Source organism: Manihot esculenta, chromosome 17 (genome assembly GCF_001659605.2).
Source record: "Manihot esculenta cultivar AM560-2 chromosome 17, M.esculenta_v8, whole genome shotgun sequence".
In the NCBI taxonomy this organism is placed as follows: Eukaryota; Viridiplantae; Streptophyta; class Magnoliopsida; order Malpighiales; family Euphorbiaceae; genus Manihot; species Manihot esculenta.
The window spans coordinates 24,143,695-24,157,869 of NC_035177.2; the positions used below are offsets into that span (position 1 = coordinate 24,143,695).

At 38.2% G+C, this 14,175-nt stretch overlaps 1 protein-coding gene across 3 annotated transcripts; it reads right to left on the reverse strand.

Moving 5' to 3' along the window:
- Positions 1 to 7,061: 7,061 nt before the first annotated feature.
- Positions 7,062 to 10,758, reverse strand: LOC110605455 (E3 ubiquitin-protein ligase RMA1H1). Of its 3 annotated transcripts, none has more exons than XM_021744048.2 (2): positions 10,564 to 10,758; positions 7,062 to 7,978 (listed from the first exon to the last, which is right to left on the reverse strand). In XM_021744048.2, the coding sequence occupies exon 2, from the start codon at positions 7,954 to 7,956 to the stop codon at positions 7,219 to 7,221; it is 738 nt and encodes a 245-aa protein (XP_021599740.1). In that variant the 5' UTR covers positions 7,957 to 7,978; positions 10,564 to 10,758; the 3' UTR covers positions 7,062 to 7,218. The 3 variants fall into 3 exon arrangements, with proteins under 3 accessions (XP_021599740.1, XP_021599739.1, XP_021599737.1); XM_021744047.2 differs by having other exon boundaries at positions 7,062 to 7,980; positions 9,275 to 10,758; XM_021744045.2 differs by having other exon boundaries at positions 7,062 to 9,420; positions 10,564 to 10,757.
- Positions 10,759 to 14,175: the final 3,417 nt, after the last annotated feature.

The following is a 14,175-nucleotide window of genomic DNA, read 5'->3' on the forward strand; positions in this document are numbered from 1 at the left end:
AGTTTCTGTGGACCGACCAGTGCGAAGAGAGTTTTGAAGAGCTTAAGAAGAGGTTGACTTCAGCACCAGTTTTAGCTCTGCCATCTAGTGATGAGGACTTTACGGTCTTTTGTGATGCGTCCCGTGTGGGACTGGGTTGTGTACTGATGCAGAACGAGAGGGTGATTGCTTATGCTTCTAGACAGCTGAAGAAGCATGAGTTGAATTACCCCACACATGACCTGGAGATGGCAGCAGTAATCTTTGCACTCAAGATGTGGAGGCACTACCTCTATGGGGTAAAATGTGAGATCTTCACAGATCATAAAAGCCTGCAGTACATCCTGAGTCAAAGAGATTTGAATTTGAGACAGAGAAGATGGGTAGAGCTGTTGAGTGACTATGATTGCAAGATTCAGTATCATCCGGGTAAGGCGAATGTCGTGGCAGACGCCCTAAGCCGGAAGTCACTCGGCAGTTTATCCCACATATCGGCAGAGAGGAGGCCAGTGGTGAAGGAGTTCTACAAGCTCATTGAGGAAGGTCTACAGATGGAGTTGTCTGGTACAGGTGCCTTGGTGGCCCAGATGAGAGTGGCACCCGTGTTTCTGGAGCAGGTGGCTCAGAAACAGCATGAGGACCCGGAGTTAGTGAAGATTGCCAGGGCTGTTCAGTCAGGCAATGACAGTGAGTTCAGATTCGACAGCAAGGGGATCCTCCGCTATGGGAGCAGACTATGTGTACCAGATGACATAGGGCTAAAAGGAGACATTATGAGAGAGGCTCATAATGCAAGATACAGCATTCACCCCGGGGCCACCAAGATGTATCAAGATCTAAAGAAGGTTTATTGGTGGCCAGCTATGAAGAAAGAAGTGGCACAGTTTGTGTCAGCCTGCGAAGTGTGTCAGAGGGTGAAGCTGGAACATCAGAAGCCGGCTGGAATGCTTAACCCGCTACCTATTCCAGAATGGAAATGGGAAAATGTAGCTATGGACTTCGTAATGGGGTTACCGGCGGCGTCCAACAGAGTGGACTCCATATGGGTGATTGTGGACAGACTCACCAAATCTGCTCACTTCATTCCTGTCAGGAGTGGCTACTCGGTGGACAAGTTGGCGCAGGTATATGTGGACGAGATCATCAGGCTGCATGGGGTTCCTGTTTCGATAGTGTCAGATAGAGGGCCCCAGTTCACCTCCAAGTTTTGACGGAGTCTGCAGAATGCCATGGGTACCATGTTGGATTTCAGTACTGCCTTCCACCCCCAGACGGACGGACAATCAGAAAGGACCATCCAGACCATAGAGGATATGCTCAGAATGTGTGTGCTGGACTTTGGCGGTTCTTGGAGGCAGCATCTACCTTTGGTGGAGTTTGCCTACAATAACAGCCATCACGCTAGCATCGGGATGGCTCCATATGAAGCTTTATATGGAAGGAAGTGCAGATCACCTGTTTGCTGGGAAGAGGTTGGAGAAAAGGCCTTGGCAGGGCCTGAGCTAGTAGAGATTACCAGTAGGGTAGTACCCATAATCAGAGAAAGGATCAAGACTGCTGCAAGCAGACAGAAGAGTTATGCAGACATCCGCAGAAGGCAGGTAGAGTTTCAGGAGGGGGATCTGTTATTGCTCAAGGTGTCTCCTATGAAAGGAGTGGTTCGCTTCGGGAAGAAAGGTAAACTAGCCCCACGATACATCGGACCCTTCGAAATCTTGCAAAAGATTGGGAATGTGTCGTACAAGCTGGATTTACCTGCTTCTATGGAAAGAATCCATCCGGTTTTCCATGTTTCAATGTTGAGGAAGTTTGTGTCAGATCCGAGCAAGGTTCTTAGTGAGCCTGATGTGGAGGTCCAAGAGGATCTCACCTATGTTGAACAGCCAGTACGGATCATAGACACCCAGATCAGAAAGTTAAGAAACAAGGAAATCCCGATGGTGAAAGTCCTGTGGAACCACCACAATTTGGAGGAATGCACGTGGGAGACACGGGAGTCTATGCTCCAGCAGTACCCTCATCTCTTTTAAGGTTAGATCTCCTTGTGTTTATGAGCTTTGTATGTATGTTATGTTTTATGCCATGTTAGGTGCTAGTTGAGGTACATTCGGGGACGAATGTTCTTAAGGGGGGGAGAATGTAATACCCGGCTAGACTCCGGTATCGGAATTCCTACCATCCGGTGGAATCTCGGATGTCGGAAGCCCCTAGTAGGGTAGAATCATGTTTTCATAAAATGTTTTAAGGTATTTCATGGTTTTAAGTAAAATGGAAATGAGTTTTTGCATGAAAACAACCTTGGAGGAAAACTCAGGTTCGGCCGCCGAATCTCAAGTTCGGCCGCCGAACATGCATGCCTTCGAGAGCGCCTTTAGGCCCCCGAAAACATAAGTGAGGGAAGTCCAGGTTCGGCCGCCGAACCTCAAGTTCGGCCGCCGAACATGGCATGCATGCGGAGGCACATTCGGCCCCCGAACGTGGCCTGGCCAGCCACTATAAAAGGGTCCCTTAGCCGAAAACGGGCGAGCTTTTCCCCATTTCCGGCCAAGGTGAGTTCTCCGCCACCCCTCACCGATCTTGAGTCTTTTCCTTCAGATCTTTCAAGTTTTTCACTAGTTTTCATCTTGTTTTGAAGATTTCCAAGTTTTGAGCAAGTTTTGGAGCTTTGAGGTTCAAGAACTCAAATCTCTTCCAACTTCAAGTTAGATCGCCTCCACCCTCGATCTTCAAGAGGTAAGAGTCGATCTCTAGCTTACATTATGTTTTAAACAAGTTTTATGCAAGTTCATGGGGTAGAAAATGCATGTGTAGCTTATGTTGAGCTTATGGGTTTTTGATGTGATTTTTGAATAATGTGGCTTGCAAATGTATGTTGGATGTGTTATAGATGGGGTTTTAGTTAGTTGATGCCCCTAGGAACTTGTATGCTTGAGTATGAGTGTTGTAGAATAGGTTTATGCATGTTTGGATGAGATTGGAGGCATATATGCATAGGGGAGCTGAGTTTCTGCCATTCTGGGCGAAACCAGGTTCGGCAGCCGAAGGAACTTTCGGCCGCCGAACATGCTTGTGGAGATAGCCTTCGGCTGCCGAAACTTGCCCCCGAAAGGAGACTTTCGTCTCTGTCTGGGACTTTCGGCCGCTGAACCTGCCGCCGAACATGCATTAGTTTCGCCTCTGTCTGGGAGTTTCGGCCGCCGAAGGTGCCGCCGAACCTGCCTGACTTTCAGCTCTGGAGGGACTTTCGGCCGCCGAAAGTGCCCTGTTCAGCCATTTCTTGCATGTTTTTCTATGTTTATTCCATGATGTTTTAGGGGGGTTTTTGGGGAATAGTTTAGAGTTATGTTCATGTATGTTTGGTCCCTCATTTGAGTCCACCTGTGTAGGTTCGGACCCGAGGAACCGAGGACCCCCGCAGTGAGTCTGTTGCCCCAGTGTCTGGTCAGAGCTATCCAGAGGTGAGTGGAATAACTTATTATGTTTTAAAGCAAAGAATGAACTTTTTAGCATGTTTCACGCATCATGAATGCCATGTGATGAATTAGGTTGCTTGCATTAGAATTCACGAATATGTTGCATTGCATATTTTTATGTTGATGTGGATGAATGTTGGATGATCCATAGCCCTCGATCTATGATATGACGATGTGATATGTACGGTACGGAAAGTAAGACCAGTGGGACCCATTCTACGTTCGCTGGCACTATGTAAGAGAAAGACCAGGACCCATTCTACGTTCTGGCACAGTTGGACACTGTTATGTTATGATATGTAAGGGAAAGACCAGGACCCATTCTACGTTTTGGCACAGTTGGACCATGTAGAGGGCTATTGGTGACAAGTTCACCCTTGATGTGATTAGCTGTGATGTGATGCATTCCATGATCCATATGATTTAAATGTTTTTATTATTCTGCTCACTGGGCTCTAGTAGCTCACCCCTCTCCCATTTCCCCAGGATTGCAAGTACAGGGTAGACCAGGAGGTTTACGAGAGTAATGAAGTCTGATTTATGTAATAGATAGTGTGGACATGATAAATGTATTAATGTTATGTAAGTACAGTTTCAGTCATGTATTGATATTGAGGATTAGATATTGTGCTTGACATTGTGTATGAGGTATCCCTTTTTATTACATGATAAAAAATGTGTTATAATGTTTATGAAAGCCAACTCATCTCATGTTGTATCGCCCGTTGGGGCATTGATGAGATCCCACAGAGGGATCACGATTATGATCATGACTATGTACATGTATGTTCAGGTTGAGTTGGATGTTTTAAGGAAAAGTTTTAAATTTTTATGTATGTTCTTGATCATGTATGGGATTAAACAGGTTTTCAGGATGTATGTTAGGCTTGCTACGGGTCCCGGCGGCCTTAAGCCGACCTGGATCCTAGCGCCGGTAGCGGTCCGATTTTCGGGTCGTTACATAAAACATGTATGATGCAGTAACGATGATGACCTGTTGGAGGTTGCCACCAATATTTCTGCATCGCCTTCAGAATTTCAGCATGCCCATCTGAAATTACACACAAATCTTCTCGGTTGGTCACAAAGATCCTTAAGCAATCCATAAACCATGACCAATTGTCACCGTCCTCCTTATCAACAATGGCAAAAGCTAATGGAAATAGTTGATTATTTCCATCGAGTGCAGTTGCACACAGTATACACTCCGTGTATTTTCCATATAAGAATGTCCCGTCGATTGAGATAACAAGTCGGTAATGTTTAAATCCCTCAATCGATTGCTTAAAAGCCTAAAACATACGGTCAAATACACGACACATAGGATTTAATCGCTCATTTATCCAATGCGGATTATCTTCAATCATATATATTGTTTCTGGGTTAAAATGATGAAGAGCAGTCATGAATCTACGCAAACGACTGTATGATTCATCCCAACCCCCATAAAGCCTTGCAATTGCCTTCTACTTAGCTTTTCATATTTTTTGATAAGACGGCTCGTACCCAAATTTATTCCGCACTTCAGCTTGTAGGGCAGCAATTTTTATATCGGGCTGCTATTCAATTAATGCAAAGATGAACGAACAAATGAAATTTTCATCCAATTGACTATGATTTTTTGTCACCTGAGGATTTGTACATGTGTGCGGTCCACTGTATCTCGTAATTTTCCATACATCCTCTCCTTCTTTCTTGGATGCTCGAAGCCTCCATGCACACTCACTGTCTTTGTCTTTATACTTTATAGAATAAGTCTTCTCTCTTGTTTCATGATAACAAAATTGATGATGATGTCTTAAATGATATTCTTTTGCAGCCGCAGCCACTGCATCTCTCAAAGAAAATATCATCCCAACTGAAAACTCTTTAGAAGGATCCCAAAAGGAATGACCTTCTGGCCTATCATAAGGATCCACCCTCAGCAAATCGAAGTCTATTTCTGCGTATGGGGGAGGATGAACAACAGGCACAATAGGATTAGGAAATTGTGTGTTGTAATATCGAGACTCACTGCCACTATCCTCATGACCATTATCATCCTCATCATCCTCAGTAGACATCCATAAATCATCGTCATCCTCATCCTCATCCACGTCCTCATCCTCATCCTCGTTCTCATTCTGTACTGTATCAGATAAATTAATTAACGGTCCTGCAAGACTATCAGATAAACAATAATCATCAACTATATTTTGCTCTTTACATTGTTCATCATTTGATTCCACAGCAGTTCTAGATGGACCAATATCAGCATCCTCATTTGTAGTATCAACACAACGAAGTATCTTAACATATATTTTTATACCAAGCATACCACCAATTTGATATAAGTAATTAAACATACTAGATACATCATTTTCACCCCATATGGAGATATATTCAAATTTTAAGGATCCATCCACAATTGTAGGTTTTCTAAAACTAATTATTTTTATAAATTCATTATTCTCGGATAATCCAATTGTACGAGCAATTTTACCGACCAGTTGATTAAAACTTATCCGTTTACCCATTGGAATAATCTTTGAAAAACCTCCATCATAATCGTAACCATTACAACTATTTATAATATTATCATCCCAATGAATATTAGCATATGCAGATACTGCCATTTATCTGAAAAAAAAATTAATAAATATTTTGATATCAATTTACTATATACATAAAAAAACAAAAATTTAGAATATAAAATTTTTAAAACTTACCTGTGTTTCTTTTTTTTTAGTCGAATCGATAAGAGTAAGACGAGAAATTTTATGAAATTTGTAGAGGAGAATAAATAATGTATAGAACGCAATTTGTTGAGCTATAATGTAGATTTTGAGAGTTTATAGAGTAGTGGACGGGGTAATTTATAGAAAGATAAAAAAGGAGCAGATTTTGAGTAATTTATAAAATAGTGGACAAGGTAATATACAGAAAGATTGAAAAGGGGAGGTTAAAGTGATTTATAGAGTTGTGTGTGTTCTGGGATAATTTATAGAGGGAGTGGGGAGAGAGAGCCGTTGGCTAGTTCGGCAGTGATGGTGCCGAACTAGCCATTGGGATTTATCACCGTCCACTGTGCGGTCCGTGGAGATTTTATTGCCCACTGTGCATCCGTGGGATTGTCAGCAATTTGTTCAGCAGTAACACTGCCGAACAAATTGTTGTGCAATGCATGCACCTGCATGTGGCATGCACGTGCATGCATGCAGGGTCGTGCAAGCCTGGCGCTGCAGGCTTTTACAGCTCTTCAGCACTTATAGTGTCGAAGAGTTATCTTCTTGTGGCATGGGTGCCGAACATGCCACGCTGGAAGCCACCGGAGCACTGCCACCTGCTCCCGTGGCACAGATCACCTTGTTCGGCACTTATAGTGCCGAACAAGCTCAATCTACACGAGTTCGACACCCATGGTGTCGAACTTTCATTTGTTCGACACCATGGATGTCAAACTAGCGTGTTCGGCAGTAACACATGATCCAAAAATATTTTCGGATCCTGCATGATTTGAAAATTATTTTTTTAAATATGCATAATTTAAAAAATTGCTCTTAGAAAGATTGGTATCAACACATCCAGCAGAAAACAAGCTCAGATGAGTCCAAATCACACAACATTAAATGGCAAATGTTTTAATGTTAAATTTCTAACATTCTGCATGTATATATATATATATATATTATATCTCATTCCATTGATGTTTCATAACCTTACATCCGTTGCCCTCTCTTTACAAAGTGTACAAACCGCACAATGGCTAATGGCCTAAATTTTACTTTCAGAATACAATAAGACATAAAAGAAAGCAGCAGAAGAGGAAAATTGAGATTCTGTTCAATGATTTGTCTGCCTGCATTTCCTGCCTTCTCAACCTGGGGCTACTACTTCCCATTAGGTGATATGAATTTGGATATGCGTACAGTCTCTGTGAGTTTCCAAAAACTCTGGCATAAACCATCTCACCAAACATCCCAACAAATGGGTGGTGGAAACCAGTCACTGTGGTGCCTCCAAGATTAAGTATAGGAGGTGATGATGAAGCCTCTTCAAACCTGCTGTATGGATCAGGATTATAGTTATGATTGTGATAAGGATTACGGGATGGAGCCTGCTGACCAGTTGGGGGTATATTAGATATCAAAGCTTGAGCACCATAAGCTGATGGCCTAGGAGGTATGACTATGTCCGGATTGGGTGCTTTCCCCTCGATCTCAGCTTCAGCTGCAGATTGACCACGGCCGTAAAGTGGGACCATGGTGGTGTGAGATATATCAGATTTGCAGACTGGGCATTGTGGGTGCTCATCAGAAGCAAGAGAGGCACTCTGGACATGGAGCCATTTATAGATACAGGGCCAGCAGTACAAGTGGCCACAAAGGGTGACCACTGGCTCATGTGCAAAGTCAAAGCAGATATTGCAATCAAAGCAACCACTAGAACTTTCCGAGCCAGCAACTGATTTCCATTCCCGGGCAAAATATTGCTCAAAGTCCGTAGATCTGCCTCTGAAGCTCATCTTAGGCACCGACTTCCTTTGACTCTTGAGATAGAAGGAAAAAAAAAACAAATTAGCTACTAAATTTTATTAGATTTACAAATCAACCATGTAAACAAAAAAGATTTGTAACTCCAAGCTTGAAAGAAAAGCAGCAAGAACAGATTATAGAACATGTAAATATATCAGTTGCATATAAAAGCTTCACAGGGCAAATACCCAAAGAATTGCATAAAGTTCTAAGCCATTATGTTGCTTCAATAAGGAAAAACTAGGTACCACAAAAAGTCCAAATGAAAGGTCCCACCTCACCATTCAATATTCAACAAAAGGCCAAAGACTAAAACTCAACTATCAAATAGATAAATAAATTAGGAACACCAGAAATCAACAACTTTGATTATCTAATCAAATGAAAACGACATATTGGCAAGAAATACAGCACTAGTAACATGTGACACATCGTGTCCTAGTTCTGAAGTATTTTTTTCATTTCTTCTATTTATAGATTTTCATTTTAAACTTGCAAATTTCATTAGTTGTGGCTTAATTCTGTTGCTAATACAACACAATTACAATGCATTGACTTTTCTGGTAAGGATCTCTTAGTCCGACTAGGATATAGTGTTTTAAACAGTGAGTCTTTAAAGCATTCTAAAATTGCATCCTCTACAAGAGCAAAATATTCTAGATCTCTATTAGGGAAGAAAAATAGATATAAAATAAAGGCGTAAAAAGATTTAACAAAATGAATTATTAAAAGGAAATAAATTCCACAAATAGGGAGGCAGGCTGATTAAGCTTTTTAACCAAATGAAAATTTCTCCCAAGCTTCAATTAGGCACAGTGATGGTGACAACAAATGAATCAGAAAATTGATTGCTTAGGGAATCCAATATAGGCCTTCTATTTCATTTAAACAATGATATAATTATTGTCAATTTCATTGGTTAAAATTTGGAGGACAAAGTCCAACACGCAAAAACAAAAAAAAAAATTTATTAGAAGAAATGATGTGAAGTATCCAAGCAATGATCACTCACTGACTAATCTAGAAGACAAATCCTGACATTTAGATTTTCAAGCAAATGGTTTTTTCTTGAACCGTGTGATTCTAACAACTGAGACAGTTGTTTTAAGAACTAATACTATGTGAAAAATGTGCTCCGGTATCCTTGCATCTCCAAAGTAATTTCACTGGATCTGGATTCTGGAACGTGAGCCATACTTAGAAATTTGAGAAAAATATGTCTGCATAAGCTGAAAAATCATGCATAATGATAAAGTGCAAGTGCACAAAAATGAATCCTAAGAAAATTTAGGAACAGTTTCCTCATACGTGTTGATTCCCTCCTTATCACTTTCCTAGAACTTCAACTCTAGCAATTGGCAAACCTTCAAGAGACCATATTCATGTTTACTGTTTTAACACAACCAGAAGGAACAGCCACTGTTGTCATCATCAATTGGGAATGCCAGCATCAACTAACAAAACATGAAAAATTATCTCATGAAAGCACAAAAGATGTTTGATTTAACAAATGAAAAAGGACATCCTAGAAACTATAAAGCCAGAAATAAATGAGACCAATACCCTCACAATCAAGCAAAAGTAGCAATTTTCAACAGGGTCAGAGATCTTGTGCTATAATTAGGATCTTTTGCATTCTCTTATTTCAAAAGGAAGTAAACATAGTTGGTCTGTAGATTTTGAAGGAGAATGATCTTTAATGAAAAAGTTAAAACTGTATATGGCAGAACGCTTTTATTTCTGCTCAGAAATAGGGAAAAAGAAAATTAAAGCCTTCTACTTTGAGCCAGCAAGTGGGAAAATATCTAACAGAACTCCATGACTATTTATCAACGAAAGATACTGCACAATAGCTAATTAAAGCATATCTTCAGTTGTTAATCTTCCCAGACTGGATTTACTACCAGCCCAATTTAAGATAATCAAGTTGTCACTGCTCTTGAGCTTGTTTTGACAGGGGCAGAGAGAAGGAAGTTCGCAGCATGAACATTCCAAGATCCCACAATAATTGTACAAAAATGTCTATCAAAGTCAGGTAAATGTCACCTCAAAAGAACTTAACCAATCCATTTCTACCTAAATATTCTCAAAGCTGAAATTCCAAACTCTGCTAAGCCACAATACGAGCTTTTGAGCAATTCCAAATAGAACTGTGTATAAGAATACTTCAATTTAGGTAGAAAGTCACCAATTAAACAAGATCAATTTTGATTCTCTGCAATGACAAACTCTAATACAAGATAGAACATTTGTTTCCCTATTTTAAATAAATAAAACATTTTCCCTCCAATACAGTTCCCACGATGCCTAAACTTCTCAAGCAAAGAGGGATAATTTATAAAATTTTCTTGTCCTTTTCTAATTCCTTCCCAGAAAAGAAACAAACAAAACAATAAATAAATAAAATTCCAGCCCAAAAAGTCTTATCATTTTCCCTGTAACCCAAAACAAAAAGGAAAAAAATGCATTTAAAAAAACAGAGAGATATCAAAAGAAGCCACCAAACAGAGAGGATCCATAATTTTTCCTTCAATCAGCACACAGGAGTGAAGCAGAGAAAGAAATGATTATCTAGCCAGTTAAAAGTTGAAACATACCCGAAAAAGAATGAAACAAAAGGAAAATCAATAAATGAGAAGAATCGCCTCTGGGTTTGGATGATCGAAAGCCCGTCGGAGCTTGAACGGAGAATTGGGTGGTAGAGAAAAGAGAGAAAAGGACGGCGGAGTAGAAATGAGATGTATCGGTTAAACGGCTTAAGAAGGCAATGGTGGAACGTGTCTTCCGTTGAGAGGTTCTTATAGGGACAATCCCCCGTTTAAGCACAAACCCAATGAAAAGCGTCCACAGTAGAAATGTGGATCGGCTTTAGTGACGTGGAACCATCCACTGCATGATGGGCGCGTGCTTTCACGCTCTCACAAGTAATTATAGAGTGAAGTAATGATTATATTTATATCAACAAAATGATAATAAAAAGGACAAATTATAAAAAAAAAAATTTAAAATTTTCAATTTAAATTAAAATAATATATTATGATATTATATTATTAATAAATAATAATTATTTTTAAAAATAATTAAAAAATATTTACATATTAAGATTATTATCGTAATTGTGTTGATGAAAACAATTTTTCATTATATTGATTGGAATTTTTTTTTTTTAAATAGAAATTGAGAATCGAAGAAATAAAATATGAAATCTCTCATGTTTACTTAAATACACTTATTATCACATTAAGTCTGTAAATATATTTATCAAAATATTTATAAATAATATTAAAACTAAATTTGATAAATTTTAATACTAAAAATATTAAATACTAAAACAATATTTTTTAAACTGCTCTTTTAAAACATTTAGAATATTTTTTCCAGAAAGTAATTTTAATATTTAAATCACAATAACAAATAAGTAAGAAAAAAATATTTTTTAATCTTTAAGATTTAACGTACTTAACACTTCTATCCCTCTATTTTGAGGATCCAACACTTAAATTCCTCATTTTCTCCTGCGTCTGAATTTGTATTCCTTCTATAAAAAATAACCATTTGGTTAAAGAGTCAAATGTGAAAGATAAAATTTTTTACCAAAAATGTCTTTAATAAAATTGAGGTGAAATCCCTTCATTCTTCTTCTCCCTCGTATCTTCTCTATTTCTTTCCTCCATCCTTCTTCTCCCTCATATCTTCTCTATTTCTTTTATACTCTCCGCGCATCTCTCTTTCTTCTCTTCCTTTCAATCCTCCCCTCTCTCTTATTTTCTCTTCATTTCTCCGACTTCCTTTACATACTCCATATTTTCAAGGCTCCTCCATCCTTCTCCATCGAGCCGGGAGGCGCCTGGTTGGATTATGGAATCCACCTCGCCTTTGAATCTTAATCTCGGCCCATCTACTGCTGTGAGGTTTCCTTGCAATAATCATCATGTCCTCTACCTTCTTCCTCTCATCATTAGTCCCTCACTTTCATCATCATCGCTTCTTCTTTTACCATTCACCAACCGCACCATCCAATTCAAACATAACAGCATCAAGGACAAGGAAAAAAAGAAAGAAAAACAAAGAGGAAAGTTAAGAGAAGAAGAACATGGCTTCACTCAAGAAAAAAAAAACCCAACTCTTATTTCTCACTTCTATTAGCCTCCACTACTCCAGCATGATGAGAAAAAATGGTCTTTTTCTTTGAAAGAATTTGAGCAGTTTCTTCTTCTTATTCTTCTCTCTCTCTGTCTCTTGGGGAATCCAAGTATCACGAGGGAGAGGAAGGATGGACATTGAAAGGGGTTTTAATAATTTTAAAAAGGGCATTTTTGGTAAAAAATTTCACCTCTCACCTTTGACTCTTTGACCAAACGGTTATTTTTGACGGAAGGACTATGAATTCGAACGGAGGAGAAAGCGAGGGACTTAAGTATTAGGTCATCAAAATAGAAGGATATAAGTGTTAATTACGTTAAACTTTAGGGATTAAAAAATAATTTTCCCAATAAGTAATAAGATTATATGCCTTCAATCAATATGTGTATATAAAGGCCTAAATCGGTGTAACAGGATCAGAGTCAAAGTGCCAAATAAGACTATAAATGGTCAGCTTCTAATCTAAGACCTAATACCCAACCCAAATTCAAGAAAAGCAAAAGACCTAAACAACAAAACCCTAGCCTACCAATGGGTATCAAATTCGGATGGTGGATCCAAAACCCTCAAATAACTTGCCATTCAATCAATCCTTGTACCACAGATCTACGTCTTGAGAAAAACAAAGCTATTGGAATCTGAATTCATCACTGGCTAGCAAGATGGCCCCAATACATTCTCACATATCGAAAACCATGGCATGTAAGCCTAAACAACCACCCTCGATCAAAATCTGTAAAGTCTAAACAACGATATCAGAATCCCCGATGAAAAGTGAGCATATCTATAGAAGAATCGGCTACAATAAAGAAATTAAGATCTACCTCTTAAACTTCCTAACACAGTTTTGACGAGAATAAACGATCTAGTGTAATCTGTCTTTAGAGCAGCAATTAACAATAGAGCAATTGACAAAGTACTGGAGCAATCCAATTAGGGGTATCATGAATGTTTTCGAAATGATCCACCAACAATAATTTGAGAAGGTGATAACCAATTGTAAAGGTTAAAAATACTAAAAAAGAAAAGAAAAAAAAGGCATATACAGTAAACCATTTATCCACAAGCAGCACTGCTTGAATAAAAATCTTTCGGTGGGAGTGGGCGTGGGCAGGGCTCTAGTACTAAAACTGCAGAACATCATATGCATGCAGAAAACTTGTACCATTTCCGACACAATAATTTCCAGTAGTAATTGACAATCTTTTACAATTTCTGAGTTTGAATTCTCAATTAACTCTGTGGAAAAATAACAGAGGTAAAATATAAGTTGATTTTGACTTGGAATTTATCTGTCTTAATTCACACTTGTTGGAATAAGATAGAAAAACAATTTAAAAATACATTAAACAACAACACTTAATTTGAGCCCTAATTTCACGTTTGAGATTATATTTGCCCAATTGAACATTCTGAGTGGACTGCAATACCCACAACAACGTTATGGAAAATACCTTTATTAACTATATTTACAAAGGATTTCAATTTTTTTCTTTTTCAGTTAATTCACACAAATTTTTCACAATTCTAAATGCATAAATTCTTGTAAAATATATATATTTTTTATATAATTGAATCTGCTTAAATTTAAATTCAAAATCTTTTAACTCTGAAAACGATTATAATAATAATGAATTAAAACCCATTAATTCATGTTATTTTAAAAATATCTATACAAATAGAATGAATGAATCAAATTAATATTTTAAAAATATCTATACAAAATCTTCAATAAATATCTATACAAATAGAATGAATCAAATTAATATTTTAAAAATATTTTCTACTTATTAAAGAGTAAATCAGAAAAGAAAATATTTAATGAAATATTATACTATAAAATGAATAAATAAAAAACTAAATAGTGTAATAATTATTACATCAGCAATATAAAACATCTACCATAGTTAACTTGCCTATTATAATGCATCATGCCAATGGTTTATCCCCAAATGTCAAGGGAATGCAGCCTTTACATGATGGAATGCACACTCTTTAAGGAAAAATACTTCTACACAAAAACGGAATGCAAATTCAATAATCTCTAAATGTCTGATTTTCGAACC

Coding starts and splice junctions, on each gene's coding strand:
- LOC110605455 (XM_021744048.2), bottom strand. CDS start 7,956: ATGAGCTTCAGAGGCAGATCTACGGACTTTGAGCAATATTTTGCCCGG.